Source organism: Lynx canadensis, chromosome C1, assembly GCF_007474595.2.
Source record: "Lynx canadensis isolate LIC74 chromosome C1, mLynCan4.pri.v2, whole genome shotgun sequence".
NCBI lineage: Eukaryota > Metazoa > Chordata > Mammalia > Carnivora > Felidae > Lynx > Lynx canadensis.
The window spans coordinates 62,534,620-62,554,783 of NC_044310.1; the positions used below are offsets into that span (position 1 = coordinate 62,534,620).

The 20,164-nt window shown below is 37.2% G+C and overlaps 1 protein-coding gene across 1 annotated transcript in view; it reads right to left on the minus strand.

The window, feature by feature from the left end:
* The window catches only part of SLC44A5 (solute carrier family 44 member 5), a 116,012-nt gene that overhangs the window by 43,782 nt on the left and 52,066 nt on the right, over window positions 1-20,164 (minus strand). The window contains exons 5-9 of the mRNA XM_032594087.1: window positions 14,711-14,795; window positions 7,487-7,615; window positions 6,349-6,409; window positions 3,202-3,325; window positions 1,708-1,791 (exon numbers count right to left, since the gene is read on the minus strand). Of these exons, the coding sequence (XP_032449978.1) occupies window positions 1,708-1,791; window positions 3,202-3,325; window positions 6,349-6,409; window positions 7,487-7,615; window positions 14,711-14,795 (483 nt within the window). The remainder of the gene's footprint in view (window positions 1-1,707; window positions 1,792-3,201; window positions 3,326-6,348; window positions 6,410-7,486; window positions 7,616-14,710; window positions 14,796-20,164) is intronic.

Here is a 20,164-nt window from a genome sequence, read left to right on the forward strand (position 1 = left end):
TACTTTTTTTCAGATAGTAATTGAAAAGCCCAAAATAAAGAAGAAATGTGTAACTTATCTAGTAATATTTGAGTCTGACAATAGAGGAACCAGTTTAACTCCTGTCAAGTATAGACTATACTCTCTGCTATGGAGAGATATTCTGAAATACTGATAAACACTGATACCAATTATTGTGTTTAAGACAAAGCATTGAAGTGAGTAAACTCTCAAAAAACTATCTAGTTTTACAGCTCTACAAACTAGTCACTAGTATTTTACACACATTACAATTTTGACTTCAGTAAGCACCATATTGTTAAATCTCTCTCTCTTATTTTCCTAGTGGTTATATAACTGTTCCTTGAACCCACATTTTTTATGCATCTTCTATGTTCCAAGAACTGCCTGAGGAGTTAGAAAAATGGAGGTGAGTTAGAGTTACCACTGTAAAGAGTTCAGAGTTTATCAGAGAAAAAGAACCAGGTAAATAACATACAAAATTCTAGGTGCTATATAGATGATAGCTGTGTGTGTGTGTGTGTGTGTGTGTGTGTGTGTGTATAGGTACGCACATGTGTGCAACATACACACAGTGGATAGGTGGGTAGGAGGAACACAGAAGGAAAATAAATTAACTATATCTGAAGAAGTCAAGAAAGACTTCATAAATTACACAAAAGCTCATTTTAAAGGAGATGGAGTTGCCCAGGACACAAAAGTTGAGAAATGCACATGCTATTTGACGTGTTGAGAATATAGGGTTAACCAAGCAACATGGGTGGAGATGAATCTGGAAAACTAGTTGGACCAGGTTGTAAAGGGCCTTATAATTATCTAAAGAAGTTTTCTGGTTTTTTTTTCTTTAATTTTGTTAATGTCTATTTATTTTTGAGAGAGAGACAGAGGGCGAGCAGAGGACGGCAGAGAGAGAGGGAAACACAGAATCTGAAGCAGGCTCCAGGTTATGAGCTGTCAACACAGAGGCCAATGTGGGGCTTGAAACTACAAACTGTGAGATCATGACCTGAGCTCAAGTCAGACGCTTAACCGACTGAACCAACCAGGCGCCCTTCTCTTTGTTTTTTGATCACTAGGGAACTATATATGCTTTTAAGTCATAAGAGCCAGATAGTAACAACAGCCTTAGATATACCAAACACATGTACCTGCTTCAGTAGAGTAACTGCATTTCCCCTTACCTTTCAGGAATGCAAATCATATGTCTGCAAATTTTTAATCTTCTCCTCCCTTCATACATTTTTTTTCAGTTCTGCATAACTACAGTGACCTTTGATAATGGTAATAACAAACATTTCATGGAAAGGATGTGTTTAAAAATAAAAATGATCCTTTGGAGGGCAATGGAAAGATAAATGAGAAAATAGAACCAGACAAATAAGACTACATCCACTGTAGCATATGATAGGAAGCAAATGTACTACAGATGTTGTTCCTGCACGACTTGAAGTATATTATATGTATGTTTATACTTTTATTGGTAATTTAATGAACAGAGTTCAAATTTATATTCTTATAACCTTTGTAACACTGGGTATATTTCCAGATATCTTTGCCCCATCTTCATCCTATGTGAAAAAGAAAATGGCAGGAACTAAGATTTGAGTCAACCTTTTATTCACAAATATGGATGGGGAATTTGAAGAAAGAGTTCTACAAGGACAAAACCAGACTGGGGCTGGAGAAGAAACCAATGTTTTCACTTACAGGAGAATCCAATACCAAGTTGTTGCATAGTCTTCAAATATTTTCATTCCAATTGTCCTTGCATCAAGTATTTTATTGACACGGCTGAATTCAAAGAAGGAAAAGATCAATTATTTTTTGATCACCACTAAACAGAAATGTTCATGTTATGATAAAAAGGGTTTTGCAAGCTGCTGTTCAAAACATTTTTATAAATCATTTATCAAAAGTCACTCTTTCCCCAGCCACAACAATATGTGAGATGTCATTTTGGTAGACTACAAAGGTGGCTATAGCTACACACACAGAGAATGTGACATTCAAGAATGGTGAACAGATCCTTTTCAATGTACATGACATGTCCTCAATATTGCAGAAACCTCACTATAAGAAATGAATTTAAATAAGATTAGCCTTTAACTTACAAAATCCATAGAGTCAAGAATAAACATCATCCTTAATTCCCTTTTCTAATCCTCTGAGAGCTGTGCAGCAGGAAGGCACCATGGGGCACATCCAGAAAAGTCCACAAATCATTAGTGTCTGGTTTCATCAGTTATCAAAGAGGACGCACTTAACTACAACCTGTTGCCCCTTTGCCCATGTGCCCCAGTTACAACACCCCTTCTTCCCCTAAGGTAACCACAATCCTGACTTTTATGATAATAATTCCCTAGTTTTCATTTTAGTCTTAACACTTATATAGGCATCACAGTATAATTTAATTTAGTTGTGCTTATTTTTAAATTTTTCTATCAATGGAACTGTACTTGTACTATTATTTTGTGGTTTCTTTCACAAAGCTTTATATTTGTGAAATCCATCCATGTTGCTATGACATTTTAAATATGTAGGACCTGCACTATTCTACTTGGACTACTAAAGTCTTTCAAGGAACAGAAATATATTTTTGGAATATCTTTATTTTTCACTTTTAATTCAACAACTGAGCTATGCAGTGATACTCTGTGTGTTTGTGCACACACGTGAATGGATGCACACGGGGAATTATATTCCCCAATAACCTGAAACATCATGATATGTACAGCAAGGGAAACAGTAAATTGACTTCACTGTAGTTAGTACGTAGAAATTGATATGGTTCTGAAACAGCCTTTCCTAAGACCCTCTTCCCTTTACAACATCTGGCAGTTTTATTATTTCAGTCATTTTTTTAAATAGTGATTTAAAAAGCATGTTTTTTTTATTGTGTTGATTCAACAAATAATGTTAAGGACTTCCAATATGCTTACTGAGGTTTCATTTCTATACCTGTTAATAATGAGAGATTTAACCATTTTGAAAAACATCATTCCTCTTTCTAATTCTCTTTGGTTTCTCCTTTACCTGCTTTTCTTAATGAATATACACCAATTTCTCCAATCCACAGTGACACGTATATTTCATAATAATACATAATTCTTCCTTTATAACATTTAACCTAATGGAAGCTTTAGTCTTGTGCACGATAACAGAATACATCCAAACTAAAAATAAGAATGTAAACAAACATACTTTGCAGCTGCCCTGAGTTCTATAGCATTTCTTGTCTTTCCACTTCCATCTTCAAATGTCGTCTTATTTCCTACTGTCAGAGTGCCATTTTTAGTAGAGAAGTCAGGGAAACATCTCTGGAGAACTGTAAAAAAGTAAAATTATGGTAATCACTTTTCTACGTCTTCCTATGTGATGTTCTCCTTTTCTTAAGCTTTCTTTTACAATCAAATTTTTGCTGGATAATGTATAAATTGCTCAACATAGGTAATCGCCCATTACTTGATGATCAGGAAGGCCTTTTGATGGTTCTAAGACTGATACAGATAGAAAATTTGATCACAATCAGAAGCTACACTCTAAACTTGTTGATTATTTTGCACATGGTACATTCATCAAGCAGCCAATAAGTAAGATGCACAGCACAGGTTTTAAAAGAGTAATATTGATAACGTATCTAACATTGTAAAAGCATTTTAATAAAAAGGCTTCATTTACTTGTATGACTAAATTTACTTTTTCTTATTAAAAAAAATTCTAGATATTCCTTGAGTGAAACTTTGAAAACCGGAGATTCGTGAACAGTTCCTTAAGAAAGAAGAACAAGTTCAAACTTTAGGCTATTAAGACAACTGAATTTTTATTTGTGAGGTCTTAATAATTTGTCTCCCTTCCAGCTTTCTCATTCACAGGGTTTTTGGAGGAGCTGGAAATAGAAATTCTAAAGCTATCAAAATTGTCCCCACACAAAGCGTGGACTGTCACCACAATTTCTGAGAAGTTACCTCACTGTTAAATCTTCTATACACGTATTTTGATTAAATAGAATCCTTGTTTCTTTACATATCTGTATTCCTAAAAATATTTCAAAACCCCAATTTTAAATGAGGGGGGAAGAGAAATCAGAAATGGATCATTATTATATTTTTTGGCACAAGAAGCATCACAGATTTGCATGGGTTTGCAGGAAGTTTAAACTTGAAAATATTAAAGCAGTTGATGTAGGGAAAGAAGAAATAGGTGTTTCCCAAGCCTTTCCTGACATTTCTGGCTTAAAATGATCTCTTGTCTACCCACACCCACCTTCTGTAGCATTTAAAACATGGCCCATTGCTTCAGTATCCTCCACACCTCTCTCTGGTTCTTCCCTGGCAAATTTGACATAGTAGCCTCCACCAGCTGCCTCTATTCCCTCTCAATCCAATCACATTCTTCCCCCATCATTACAAGGAAACTGGCCTCCCAGTGATCTCAATGGTCTCCTAATTGCCAAAACCTCCACATATCTTTTAGTCTTCATCTTGCTTGAACCCATTATCTAGTACAGTGCTTGGTACATAACGGAACTCAGCACTATTTGCTACTGAATTAACTTTTCTGTCTTTGACATGGTAGGCAACTCCTGCCTTTTGAAATGCTCTTCCTTTGGTTTACATTCCCAGATTCTCTCCTGTCCTCCCTTCAGCCTTTCTGTATTTTCTTCCCCTCTCCACTCCTTAAAGATGACTGTTTCTACCTACAAAGTCCCCTAACCTTTTTCTGGGCAATTTCATCCAGTCGGTTAGTTTCAATCACTAAATGTGCTCATTTTATATTTGGAAAGTAGAGAAAATATGAAGGAAGATACAAAACAAGACATAGTCCTACAACCCACAATAAACTCTATTAATTTTTTAGATGTATTTCCTTCCTGTTTTTCTTCTACTTGAAATTTTTTCGAGAGTCATAACCATAAAACAAATTCAGCGCTTTCCCTGGTTTCTTCCTTTTAATATTACTTATTTTCTTTTATAACCTCTTAAATGAGTAAATTTCATTAGGTGCATACTATTCCATTAAGTACTATACTTAGTCCCCTATTGAGGGAATACAAGTTGATTGAAATGTTTACCATAATGTCTCCTTTACTATACTGTGAGGGACTATGCTTTATTCATTTTTGAATCCCCAGTATATAGTTTATATTGTGTGATTTAACCAATCTGTACTTGTAAGGGCAGGGATGTTTTATACTTTCATATCCATTTTATCTTCAATGACTAATGATTCATTTTTACCTTTTTGTAACATTGTTCTTGGCTACCGACACTTGTTGCTCGGGGGCTTCCTGGCAAAATGTAGTTGCTTGCAAGACCTTGTTTCAGAGTCCTCAATGACCCAAAGAAAAGGGATGGGGGGCATGTAAGACATTGTGTTTGATGGTAGCTACTTCGATGGCACCTGACTTTCTACTCCAATAGAAAAGGATACCTTTGTACTTCAATAGAAAAAAAGAAGAAAGAAGAGAGGAATGCCCATAGTTTTGCCACCTCCAAAACACTATTTTGGCATATTTCTTTGTGATCTTTTTCTTTGAATAGTTTTTTGTTGTTGTTGTTTATTTTAATTATATATGTTTGTCATTATAATGCATATAAAATTTTATTTAACATTATAGTATACATACAACACTTATATTTAATAATTCTGAAATATTCCATTTAATGAATACATCATAATTTATTTAAGTACATTCTTGTTCTTGGATATCAGAGTGTTTTATTCTTTTTTTTTTTTTATTTTTGTTTCTTCCAGATAACATTGTGCCGGACATATTTATGTAAAAATATTCTTCTTTGTAGTTAGGATTATATTTGTTAGAAATGAAAATTAGTGATTATTTCATTTTTAAAAAAGTTAGATAAATTTTATATAAACTTTAAATAAAATTTATAAATCTTAAAAATATAAAATATTGATTCATTTAGGAGATACATAAACATTTTAAATTTCAAATTATATGACAAATGTATGTCCCACTTTCACTCCTGAGGCAACTTCTGAACAAATTCTTAGGCTGATTTCAGGCACGAGTGTGCAAGATTACATCCTTGTGTGCTTACATGTGCTCACAGAGCACCAAATAATCAATCTTATTAGGCTTTTAAAATCAATCTTCAATCTTTTTTTGTGTATGTTGACATAGCAAAACCCCAAAACTAACAGAGCTCCAATGGAAATATCCCTGGCTGGAGTGACAATGGGCTTTAGCTTTGGCTTCTTCCTAATTAACTCTGGGACACTAAGCCAGTCATACAACTATTCTTGGTTTCAATAGTGAAATAAGGGAACTGAATTAAATAACTGTTTGGTAGATTATGAGTTCGAAGGTAAATAAAAACCACTTACATGGTTTACTTGGAAAAATCGCTATTGGACAATCATCATCCAGTAAAACTTGTGTGAGAGTCTAAAATGGAAGGGAGAGTATGTTAGCATTTCAAAGGCTATGTAATGACAACTTTTATTTTCAGTATAAAAACTGTGTCCTTTAAAAATTTAACTCCATAATTATCTCATTATTCCAAACTACTCTCCTAATAAGAGGGATTTTAGGATTGTCACACACCCATACTTTTTTTTTGACAAACACTCTTAAATTTCCTAACTGTAATTCAAGTCAATAATAAAACCAGACCCACTGAAACCAAGGCACATCTTTGAAAGCATGTATCTATGTCTTAGTCACATTCTGAATCTCTAAGTCTTGGATTTTGTTTCTGGAAAAACAGTATCTTTTCTAATTAAGAAGCCATTAATACCATTTAACATAATAAGGCTTTAGAATTCCTTTATAAGTCTCAAATCTAGATAAGGTTTGAGGGTTCTTTTTAATGAATAATTATCAAATTGGGTTTGAAAGTAAAATGCTACTTGTTACTAAGTAGCCATGGATCTTCATCACCACATTAATGAAATGGTGACGTTAATAAAATGAATGACATTAACTCCTAGATCTTCACAGCATACACTTCATTCAAGTAGAGAATTTGTTGGTTTCGGGGACTAAAGCTAACTTACCAGACTTAACGAGTCTTTGCTAACTCCCCAAATCTACAAAATGATATACTATAAATGGTGTATGTATGTTTGTATGTACATGTGCATTTGTGTTTTAATGGAACAGTACCTAAGCATTTCTTAGAAGATTTGGGAGCTTGTCCATTACAAATGCTCATGTTACACTTGAGATAGAAACAAAAGTTAGGGGCGCCTGGGTGGCGCAGTCGGTTAAGCTTCCGACTTCAGCCAGGTCACGATCTTGCGGTCCATGAGTTTGAGCCCCGCGTCAGGCTCTGGGCTGATGGCTCAGAGCCTGGAGCCTGTTTCCGATTCTGAGTCTCCCTCTCTCTCTGCCCCTCCCCCGTTCATGCTCTGTCTCTCTCTGTCCCAAAAATAAATAAACGTTGAAAAAAAAATTTAATAAAAAAAAAAAAAGGAAACAAAAGTTAAATTCTTCTCTAGCTTTAAGCTTAAACACACATACCTTTGCAGGCTTAACAAAAGTGGACTTGCAGAACTGGCTGTAGTACGTCCAATAGTTTTTGTTTGTTCTGTACGTAAATTGTATTTCCATGTAGGTTAAAAATTTTTCTGGGCACTTGGAGACACAGATCTATGAAGAAAAGGAACACAGTGGTGGGAACTGAATTGAGTTAAGCAAATCAAGGAAATATCCATAAGGTTAGATTTCTAAGTTATTCACCACTATAAAGAAACTTAGAAACTTAAATCAATTTTCTAATTTATGTAAACAATAAAATGTCATGCACTAGTTATCACTCTCTACTCCTTGCCCTTTAGTAATGATCTGTGTTAAACAAATCAGATGTTGTACAATGATGGAACTGTTTTTAACTTCTGATTTTGAGATAATTATAGATCTACTTGCAGCTGTGAAAAATAATATATTCCACATACCTTTCACCCAGTTTCACCCAATGGTAGTAACTTGCACAATTACAGAGCAATATCACAACCAGGAAATTGATACTGTTACATCCACTAACCTTTAGATTTCACCAGTTTTATGCACACTCGTGTGTGTGTGTGTGTGTGTGTGTGTGTGAGCATACAGTTCTATGCAATTTTATCATGTGTAGATTAATGTCACCACTACCACAAGACAGTAATGGACTTTTAATAAATATTTTCTTATTAGTCTCTCAGTTAGTAGATAAGAGTATAATGCAAGATTAATTTTGCCTATGTAGTTTATGCATTTTCAGGGTTAGAATCTTGCTTCCTTTCCTACATATAGATAAAATAATGATTAAAAATGCTCCAGATATTGATAACTTATTCCACTAATTACTATCAGTGACAGTGAATTATCAACAACAGTTCTCAAAATAGGAGTATTTATTACCATAAGAAACCAACAAAATTAGGGCTATGTGGCAGGCAATCATTATCATAGTCATTTAACCAACACTCTGTCAACTGTGGACAGAGAGGTTACCAATGCAATCATTTTACATTAATGAACTTAGTTAGGGGGCCTATTAATGCCAAACCAGATCACTGTGCTAGTAGTCCACAGAGCTGATGTGGAATGACTGAAATCCAATTAGAAACTCCAGAGAGAAAGCAGAATCCAAGAAGATGCAGTCTGTTGACTTTGTTTTTGCTTGCAGTTAAAACAAACAAAAACAAAAACAAAAAACAACGATCCTATTAACCATGAAAGTTGCGGTCCTCGTTCTCTCCTCCATCTCCAGTTGCTCCTCAGGAAAGCCTTCTCAGCTCTGACTTGCTCCATCTCCCTGCTGTGCTTTGGTAACCCGACTGGCCAGATTCTAGCTCAATCCACTGCTACTGAGCTGACACCTCTTTGCTATCTGCTGGGTCATGTTTCTAGTGTCTACAAAAATTTTTGGTGTCAGGCCCACAGCTAAGGTAGGAGGTGAATAACTAAATGGATACCTCAAATCCCACAGTTAATAATGTTTTGTAGTAGCAGCAGTCTAAATCTCTTCTAGACGTTCTGACAAGGCAAAACAACCTGTCTCTACATTCATGTCTCTGTATGCATTTTGTCAGTTCCTCATACATACATAGGCTCTCTGTCTCTCTCACACACACACTCACACAGTTCTAGATGAAATACTGAAGTTTCACAGGTATCTTTCTACAAAAGGCAAAGAACTGTTTAGGGACGTTCAAAGCATCCAGCATGCTCATATCTTTTAGAAGAAGGCTAAGCTTATTATCAATGCAAATGTCAAAATTTCATTCTGATTGGAGCTGAGCTGAACAAACTGTTAACAAATTGGGAGATACTTTACAGACATTTAGACTTTGACAGTTATAGGACGTTGAAAGGTAACTTCACTAGTTCCCCCATTGGGTACATTTAAATGGATTTTTAAAATGAACACTGAAAGTACTAATGCTTTCACAGGCCTAAATGACAGTAGGAACTACTGAGTTGGGACCATGATGAGTTCTGTATTATGTAGTATACATACATACAATGTATACTACATATTAAAAATGCTGTGTATGCAACATATACAAGAAAATAATTAAAATGGCAAAATGTAGTTTGTTAAAGAGAATCACATCAAATTTCATCCCAGACACAAATGAGCTGTTAAAAAACAATACAGTTACTGCTTTTTACTCTTCCAATCTATCAGACCAATTTTTTCACTTCAAATAGGGTGCTGATTAGTAGCAATCAACATATAATTAGCTAAAAATGAAGGTCACATTGAGGTCGGGTATCCTAATTGATCATAGTCTGTCCTTTAAATGCTTGCAAAACTCGGGGCGCCTGGGTGGCGCAGTCGGTTAAGCGTCCGACTTCAGCCAGGTCACGATCTCGCGGTCTGTGAGTTCGAGCCCCGCGTCAGACTCTGGGCTGATGGCTCAGAGCCTGGAGCCTGTTTCCGATTCTGTGTCTCCCTCTCTCTCTGCCCCTCGCCCGTTCATGCTCTGTCTCTCTCTGTCCCAAAAATAAATAAACGTTGAAAAAAAAAATTAAAAAAAAAAAAATGCTTGCAAAACACGTCTGGACCATGCTGGCAGTTAACAAAAAACATAATGCATAAAAATATGGCTTGGGTCAGTAGATACACTAATGTCTGGCAGACTAAAAGCAAGTCTCCATTATTGGCAGCTAAAATATATCCTGACTCAATTCTGACTCTTTGGGTAATCACAAAGAGGCACTTTAAATGTAGTTCTTCATCATTATTTTTATATCTTCAATTCATATAGGTTTAATATTCTAATGCAAATAAGAATTTGGTGAGTAGAAGAGAGTTATACTGATGGTTAAAGCACTGCATTTACTATGAAAAAAGCATGATCTAGTAAATAATTTATAGTGTACCTAAATATAAATAACATACATACATGAGTACATAAAAAAGCATAATGTATAGGATATTTTTGTATGTATGTTTCCTCATGGAAATGATGGATGTGTATAATAGAAAATTTCCTAGACTGGGAGTAGAAAGATATTAACTAATTCATTCATTTATTGCTTCAACAAATACTTATTGATCACCTACTCTGAGCCTGTTCTAGGCACTGGGGACACAGCAGTGAACAAAATATAAAAATACTTGCCCTTAAGCTGTTTACCTTCTAGTAGAGGGAAGATGATAACAACAAATAAGTAAAATTGTTTGTTATAAGATGATAATAAGTGCTATGGAGACAAATAAAGCCAGAAAGGAAGTTAGGGGATAAAAAGCAGTTGAGTGGGATTCCAGTTTTAAATGGGAACTCAAGGGGGCACCTGGGTGGCTCAGCTGGTTTAAGTGTCTGACTCTTGGACTTTTGATTTCGGCTTAGGTCATAATCTCATGGTTCATAAGATCAAGTCCCATGTCAGGCTCTGCACTGACAGCACAGAACCTTATTGGGATTCTCTCTCTCCCTCTATGCCCCTCCCCTGCTCATGCTTTGTCTTTCTCAAAATAAATAAATAAACCAAAAATAAATAAATGGGTAGTCAAGGAAAGCCTTGCTAAAAAAGTAACATGTGAGTCTTGAAGAATAGTGATCAAGCCATAGTCATTTGGAGAAAGAGTACTCTAGGCAGGGAGAACAGCAAAGTCTAAGGCTCTGAGGCAGGAGCATTCCTGGATCCTTCAGAGACAACATACTAGCTGTATGGCCCGAGTGTAGTGAGCAGAGGGATAGTAACAGCATATGTAGTCAGAGAGTTGGACAGAGAGTGAAGGGTCCTGTAAGGCCATTGTTAAGACTTTGCTGTTAATCTCAGTAACTTGAGAAGCTATGGGGACGAGGACTGAACAAAGGAGAGATATAAATGTGACATATTTAATAGGATCACATTGGCTTCTGGGTAGAAAAGACACTGTAAGGGGTTGAAAGTGGGGTAAGGATAGAGGCAGAGAGACCAGTCAGGAGGTCATAGCACTAATCTAAAGAGATCATGGTTCTTTGAAAAAAGGAAGAGATAGTAAAAAGTAGTTTGGTCCAGGGTATATTTTGAATGGAGACCAGAAGAATTAGCTGATTGTTCACACATGAGTGTAAGAGGAAAAGAGAAAATCAAGGATGATACCATGGTATTTGGAGGTGGCCTTAACTGAAACAGCGACGATTGTTGGGATTGGAGAAAAAATTTAAGGATGAAGTCAGAGATTAGGAATTGAGTTTGGACATATTAAATTGGAGATGTCAACTAAATATCCATGTAGAGACATTGCACAGGTGATTGCATATCAGGATCAGGAGTTCAGAGAGCAGACTTTTCTGGACATGTAAACTAGCAAGGGCAGCACGCAGATGATGTTAAAAACAAAGAATTGGTGAATGAGATCACCAAGGGAGTAAATGTAGATTTTCAAAATGGCCAAGTTTTGTGATAGGAGAGAACTCCAATGTTTATACGATGTTGGAAAGATGAAGAAAAACCAACAAAGGAGACTAACAAGGAATAGCCAGAGAGTTGGGAGGAAACAAAGAAGAATAATGTGCCCTGGAAGCCAAGTCAGGAAAATGTTTGAAGGAGGAGGGCTTGAATAAACAATGCTGTTCGATCAAATGCATGTGGAATGAGAATTAGCCATTAGTTTAATAATATGGAGGTCAATGGTATCATTTGGAGGCAATTAGAGTAGGAGTAAAAGCCTGAATGAGAATGAGAAGAGAGGATTTAGACACACTGAATATAGACTACTCTTTTGAAGACTTGCAAAAAAGAGGTACAAAGATATGGAGCAGTATCTGGAAGGGGGTGTGGGATCAAGGAGAAAATTTTTTGAGATAGAAGGAATAACAGCATGTTTGTATATTGATGGAGATGATTTAGTAGAGAAGGAACAATGGTAATAAAAAAAAACCCACAAAATTTCTGCAATGATGTGCTTGAGTATGTGAAAGCAGGTGAGATATAATGCATAAATGGATAGGCTGACTTTAGGAGGGCAGGCAGTTCATACACAGTGAGACAAAGAAAAGCAGAACAAATATATGAACATAAATGACACTTGATAGGCAAGAGGATGTTACTGCAGGAGCTTTTAAAAGTCGTCTTCTGAGGGCGCCTGGGTGGCGCAGTCGGTTAAGCGTCGGACTTCAGCCAGGTCACGATCTCGCGGTCCGTGAGTTCGAGCCCCGCGTCAGGCTCTGGGCTGATGGCTCGGAGCCTGGACCCTGTTTCCGATTCTGTGTCTCCCTCTCTCTCTGCCCCTCCCCCGTTCATGCTCTGTCTCTCTCTGTCCCAAAAATAAATAAACGTTGAAAAAAAAATAAAAAAATAAAAATAAAAAAAAATAAAAGTCGTCTTCTGAATGCCTGTACTTTTTCAGTGAAGTAGGAAGCAAAGTCAGAGGCTGACAAGGAGATTGGGCAGGAGTTCTTAGGCGTCTGAGGTAAGAAGAGAAGGTATGGAAATGTTTTCTATAAGAGAAGACTAGAAAACAGATAAGGGGTCTGTAGTGTAGTTGTGAGACAGCACTGAGGGACACTGAGGTTAGTAGTTCTGAGTCTAAAGGACAGTTATGTGTATTTTCTCCAAGAACTCACAGCTGCCTGAGTTCAGGCATAGAATAATAGGCAGAGAGCCACATTTAGGTAGGGATGAAGTTCTGCCAGGAAAGAACAGCTAAGTGGGAGGGGGGCACAGAAATTGAGGGTTTTTATATGGGAGTGAATTTAAAGAGGGACCTTGAAATCTAAGTCAGACAAAGAAAGAAATGAAAACATGAGGGAACTGAGGGATGCTGTGAAGAGGTTAGTATTAGGGGTTTGTAGGTCCTGGTGAGTTACAATTATTGGAGTTGGAATGTGAGAGGACTTGAGGTGGTCAGACAGTAGGATGTCTGAAATTGATATTACAACGGTGGCAAGTACTGGTACTGACATGGTCAAGGATTTGGCCTTGGGAGTGGGTGGCTATGGTAGAAAACAAAGTCTTGTGGTAGAGGTAGTCACAGAACTAAGATGTCAATATCTCAAGTTGGCTTTAGTCTCAGTGGTAAATAAGAGATTAAAAGTCTGAGAGAGACATGAGGAAGAAAAAAAGCAAACAGATTTACTAACTAGATCAGGGAAGATCTTTGGCAATGGTTTACTGGCACATGGAGCAAAGCAGCAGCAAATAGGTTAAAAGCCTATTACGTTTTTGAGGCAGATGTGCTGCTACAGAATTCATGAGCTAACCTGAAAAGGCCTTTGACTGTTAAAATAATCTTTGAGTTGCTGAATTTACACAACATGAAGGGAGCTTTAGAACTCTATGCATCCCCCCCCCACAGATATCTCCAATGCTCAGTAGTGATGTGGTCTGAAGCTAGCAGATAGGAAATAACCCCACAGTTGGTTGAGTAAAGGACTTATAGGATGAAATGGAAAATATAATCCAGGTCAAATAAAGCACTATTCTCCAGTGCCATGCACTACAGACCACTATGTGTTTATCACCCTTCCCTTTCTGAATGGGAGTTTGTATTCTAATTATCCTAGTTCCATTCCCCATTGTTCATTTAGTGGAAAGACCTGATAGACAATGTATCACCCATAGATCCTGAACTCTGGGTTAAAGACAGTACTACACGGGACACTGGGTTGTCTCCCTTGGAAAGAAGAAAGGTATTCTGGAGGACAGATGGACAGACTATGGAAGACACAACTAAATGCCCACTGAAGTCTGTGCCTCACCCCCTAACTGCATTACTTTAGTCCTTCTTTCTTGCATGCAGGTGTGAACATATAAAACTAATATATATGTTGTATGAGTAGAATTTCAATGTGTGACACTTCTAATCCAAGGCTTTTAAGAGCAGAGATGCTTTATTCATCTTCTATTTCCTTCTGGCAGGTGGATACAGATGATGAGAAGGACTTAAGACAGAGCCACCAGATGAAAGAAGCCTAGAGAAGAGTTGCCTACTGACCATAAACACTAGCCTTAAACTGTTATATGATCAACAATAAACTTTATTGTGTTAAGTCACTGAAAAACTTGAGTTTATTAGTTATAGTAGCTAGCTTTTCTCTTCCTAATACTGGTCTGGAAAAAAATACCACTTCTGGGGGTAGGTGGTTGGACAAAATCAAAGAGGTTCCTTAGCGATGCTACATTTTGATTTTATATGAGTAAACACAAGCTCATGCTTAGGTCTTCCCACCTTCCATAAATTCATCACTAACCACACACACACACAGAATTCAAATGGAATTCAGGTGGAATTTCTAACATTCAAGGTATTTTTTGTCTTACCTGTGTGGTAGGGCACTGTAGGTTTATCACCACGGAGGGACTGGTACAGCTGAATAAGTTAAAGTAAAACAATATGGTCTTGTTCCTGTTAAGAAAACAGCATAAAATAATCGTTTTAGTGACTATGGAATGTGCCATATCATTTCAGATCCTAAATACTTTTAATATAATGACCTTTAAAAATTGGCTTCATTTTCTCTAGGCAGCTACAATATAGTTCCCAACTCTCCTTTAAACTGCCTAACATTTAAAGCTCCTTTTTGTAATAGTAAAAAGTTAAAATAATCAAACTGTGCATTAATAGCAGATTGATTAAATAAAGAATTCTACATCCACAAAGGAGATTACATTGTCATTGAACATAAAGTTGAGGGGTGCCTGGGTGGCTCAGTCAGTCAAGCCAAATTTTGATTTTGGCTCAAGTCATGATCTTACAGTTCATGGTTTCAAGCCCTGTGTCAGGCTCTGAGCCTGCTTGGGATCCTCTCTCCCCCTCTCCCTCCCTCTCCCTCCCTCTCCCTCCCTCTCCCTCCCTCTCCCCCCTCTCCCCCCTTTCCCTCCCTCTCCCCTCCTCCCTGGCTTGCATGTCTCCCCCCTTCAAAATAAATAAATAAACTTAAAAAAAAAGAAAAAAAGAAAATAATGTTGAAGAAAATGTTTAATGGATAAATTCACAATACATTAATTTTAGGAAGCAGGTTACTCTGCCATTTGGCAACTCATGGTTCTCTTTTGAATCTCAATTTCATCTGTATAATTAGGATAATACCAGCCCTACCTACTTCACAGAAGTGTTGAAAGGAGATAAAATAATATATTGTGGACTCATGACAAGTGGTTGTCCAACTTTAGTATGTATCTCTAAATCTTGGGAGTGTCTGTTGAAAATTGTGATTCCTGACCCCTTCTCTACCTTTGAGAGCCCAAATATTAGCATAAGAGGCCTAGGAATTCACATTTTTTTCCTTTTTCTCACCAGCAGATTCAGACACAGGTGGTCTATAAGCCATACCTTGAGAGAACACAGCCCTAAACATTCAATGTCCCCAACACCTTGTCAAGTCCCCAATTAATTAATTAATGTGACTACATGCATAGCAGAAAATGTATAACAGAGTGTTGAGTAATACTTTTCCTACTGACTCAGAATCACCAAATAGGACCCAAAGGTAAGAATAAAGAAAGCTCTCCACAAAAATTTCTGGCTAGACTCCTGCATCACTTCTACAGTCTTCCTGCCCTGGTCTATGTAAGCAAAAAGGTGGGGGTAGGGAAGCAGACTAGAGATAGTTGTATTGGTAAGACAATGATCACAATTTAGAGGATCTTCCATCTCCTCCTCATTGAAGTTGTGAATTGTTTTTTTTCTCAATTCCAAATTACAGAGGGCTCTGAGAATCACTCATAAAGACTGAGGGTACCTGTAGGAAGAGCAGATCAGCATGTCATTTTCCAACTGTATACCTCTTCTGTGGCAGACTTATTCATCAGTCTTCTGTGCCCATTTTGGGAATGAGAAATGAGACCCAACGAGACCACAAGAGGGTTAAAAAAAAAAAAGCCAATGGGGGCAGCATTGAAGCAGCCTATTATAGGAGGATATGGAATCAAGTAAATGGGCTTGCACCTCCCTGGTGATACCTCATCTGCCATCAAGAGACAGGAGGTGAGTCACCAGGGATAGAGCTAAAAGGGTTTGGATACAGGCATGCCAAAGCTGATCTCTCAAATGAAAGGACTATTTAGTAAGGATTTTCCCAGAGAATTTCCCCTTGTATACCATGAGACAGCCAATTTTTGGATGCTTCCCCTAAAGAGGGTGTTGATGGCTAGTTAATTATGTTTTAGCTGTAGTAGCAACAAACACATAGGACTAGGGCAGTGGCCAGACACTCCTTCTCCTTCCAGCCCTCACAACACAAAGAAAGAACTAGAACCAGAAGAGAGGGAAAAGAAGGAAGACAGCAAACCAGGCCCTCTCTTCCTTTCTCAGTTCCCTTGCAGGGTTCAAACTTGAACTAGGGGATTGGAAAAAATGAGATTCAAATATTAAACTGGACTACACTGAACTCTACAACAATAGTAAGGGCCTGGGAAGATATGGAATCTAATCGAGATGTCAAAGAAGAAAGACTTGAAAGAACTTTGTTAAGGGCAATGATGGGGGAAAAATAAACCAATTTCATGTTTGTAATCCTATCAAGTTCAGATGACTCAAGAATATGGCCATAAATTTATACACAGTATTCACAAGACTACTTCATGATTCCCTAAGAGCCAGCTTTGCTCTTTCAGCACTCAAACAACCCTACCACCCACAGTCTTGTGGTACATGTGATTCAAATTTGTACCTAAGCAAATGAATCAATTATTGCAGGTCATGGATCACTGGAGTTCCATGGGAATAGTTAAAACTATGAATTGTAAATCACTAGGTGTCAAGTGTCTCCCATAGGTAGAATTGATTTATAAACTGCAAAATGCTACATAAACTCATGTTATTCACCAGATTATGCTATTGTCAAGGGTAAGGTTTATACCTTATTTACCTTTATATCCCTATCTTGGCAACACTTAACCTAGTACTTGGCCCATTCCAGATATTTACTAAATGTTGTAGAATGAGAACAATTCGAGAATAAGTAATTGTCATTTAATCTTAGAGTCGTCCTTAGTTTTCCAGCACAAATCTATAGTCACTCTATCAGTGTATCTGATATCCTTAAACTTCAGTGAACCTCAGATTCCTCAGGTACAGAGTAGATGATGGTGGTTGCAGCTGAACAATTCTGTGGGAGTGACTGAGGAAGTAACTATTTAACTTAAATTATATTTCCACCAAAAATCAACAAAATATCATCAACTGATAACTACTAATTCAAGAGGATATACCATGCACTTAAGCCTATCTCTCCTATTTCCTGAGACTCATAGAAATAAAAGAATGAAATTTTTAAAAAGTAATAAACCTCAGGGCACCTGGGTGGCTCAGGTATTGGTTAAGTGTCCGACTTCAGCTCAGGTCATGATATTAGAACTTGGCAGTTCAAGCCCCACATTGGGCTGTGTGCTAACAGTTCAGAGCCTGGAGCCTCCTTTGGTTCTGTGTCTTCCTCTCTCTCTCTGCCCCTCCTCTGCTCATTCTCTCTCTCTCTCTCTCTCTCTCTCTCTCTCTCAAAAATAGATAAACATTAAAAAAATTTTAATAAAATTAAATTTAAAAAGTTATAAACCTCACCATGCAAGCTAAGGGTAGGAAAAACAGGATCTATTCACAATTGCATAAAGGAGTTCAACAATTTTTGGAAGAAGGAAAACATATGAGAGTGTGTTGAGTAATGAATGCACCACACCAGGGCACAGAAGAATGGGATACAATTTGCATGTTAGAAATCATGAGATGCTGATGGTGCTTGGGTGGCTCAGTAGGTTAAGTATCTGACTCTTGATTTCAGCTTGGATCATGATCTCCTGGTTCATGAGATTGAGTCCCACATTGGGCTCTGTGCTGACAGCACAGAGTCTGCTTGGGATTCCCTCTCCCTCTCTCTTCTCTGCCCCTCCCTGTTCACATGCATGTTTTCTCTCAAAATAAATAAACTTAAAATAAAAAAGAAAGAAAGAAATCATAAGATATTGGATTCAGAATTGACAGTGAAAAATGTGGCTGAAAACAAGATTAATTGAAGGTTTATATACAGATTTACAATGCAAATCATCACCTTTCTGCTTCTCCCATACCCCTGCACTTGGAATTCCAATGTCCAGGAAAAATAGGCAAAAACCGAGGCCTCTTTTGTGGAACCTTCTGGGGTTAGCAAGGACTTGTATGGGATTTGGTGCCCCAGCCTACAAGCCTTCATATTCTGGCATTTTGAAAGCCTATGCCTGACAGCCAGCTTCCCATCATTTTATGCTGTAGTGAAATCAGAAAGCAAACATGGCCCCCTCACCCTAAATAGGACAGAGGTCTCCCAGGAAAACTGACCTACTAATGTAGCCATGGAATGAATTCACACAAGCAACTTAGGTCTTTCTTTAGTAATATTGGATGATCAAGTAGAATCAGAAAAGTAAGGAGAAATCAGAATATGAAAGAAAAAGACTGAAGTAAACAAAAACTGATGCTGGATGAAATCAAATAATTTAGGGCATAGGATGGACATTAAAAAAAATCCAGTATTTTCAAAATAATTCAAGCAGATTGTCTATAAAATAAAAACACTATGTCATTACAAAGGAATAATTAGAGAATAAGATGGTTTTTAAAGATTAAAAATATGAGGAAGATGGAAGAGGAGGAGGACCCCAAGCTCACCTTATCCCATGGATACCTTATCCCATGGATATCTTTAGCAAATACTTGGTCTGACTCAACTCAAGTGCAAGTAGGCCACAAACTGGCCCATTAATATAGGGACCAAACACTGCCCCAAAAAAGGAAAGAGCCACTGTGGATGACTCAATTAAAGGCAAATGCAGCACAGCCACAAGAGTAGGGTACACGCAACATACATAAGAGACATTCCTAAGGTGCCAGATTCTGGTGAACAGGCGACATTGTAGTACAGGCCACTATAGGACCTCTTCTTCATACAGCCATTACTTTCAAGAGAAGAAGACATAGCAGAGACTCCAAACACACAGAAACAGACATAGAGTGTTACACAAAATGAGGAGACAGAGGAGTTTGTCCTAAATAAAAGAACAGGACAAAATCACAGCAAGAGAGCTAAGTGTAATAGATCTGCCTGATAGAGAATTTAAAGTTATAGTCACAAAAATACTCAATGGACTTGAGAAAGGAATGGAGGACTTCAGTGAGACCCTCAACAAAGGGATAGAAAACATTAAAAAGAAACAATCAGAGATGAAGAAACAATAACGAAAATTAAAAATACACTAGATGTAATGAATAGTAGACTAGAGGAAGCAGAGAAACAGATCAGTGATCCCAAGGACAGAGTAATGGAAAGCAATCAAGCTGAACAGGAGAAACAAAAAAATAATAAAATTAAAAATAATAATAATAATACAAAATGAAAATAGACTGAAGGACCTCAATGACACCATCAAGTGTACTAACATTTGAATTATGCAGATGCCAGAAAGAGAAGAGAGAACAAAGGGGGGAGAAAATTTGAGGAAATAGTAGCTGAAAACTTCCCAAATCTGGGAAGGAACTAGAAATCCAGATCTTAGAGGCACAGAAAGCTCTCAACAAAATCAATCCAGGAAGGTCCACATCAAGGCACACAGCAATTAAATTGGTAATAAAACTAGTGAGAAAGAGAGAATTTTAAAAGTAGCAAAAGAAAATAAAACAGTTGCATACAAGGGACACAAGAAGGCTATCAGCTGATTTTTTTCAGCAGAAACTTTGCAAGGCAGAAGGGTGTGGCATGATATATTCAAAGTACTAAAAGAAAAAATCTCCATCCAACAAGGCTATCA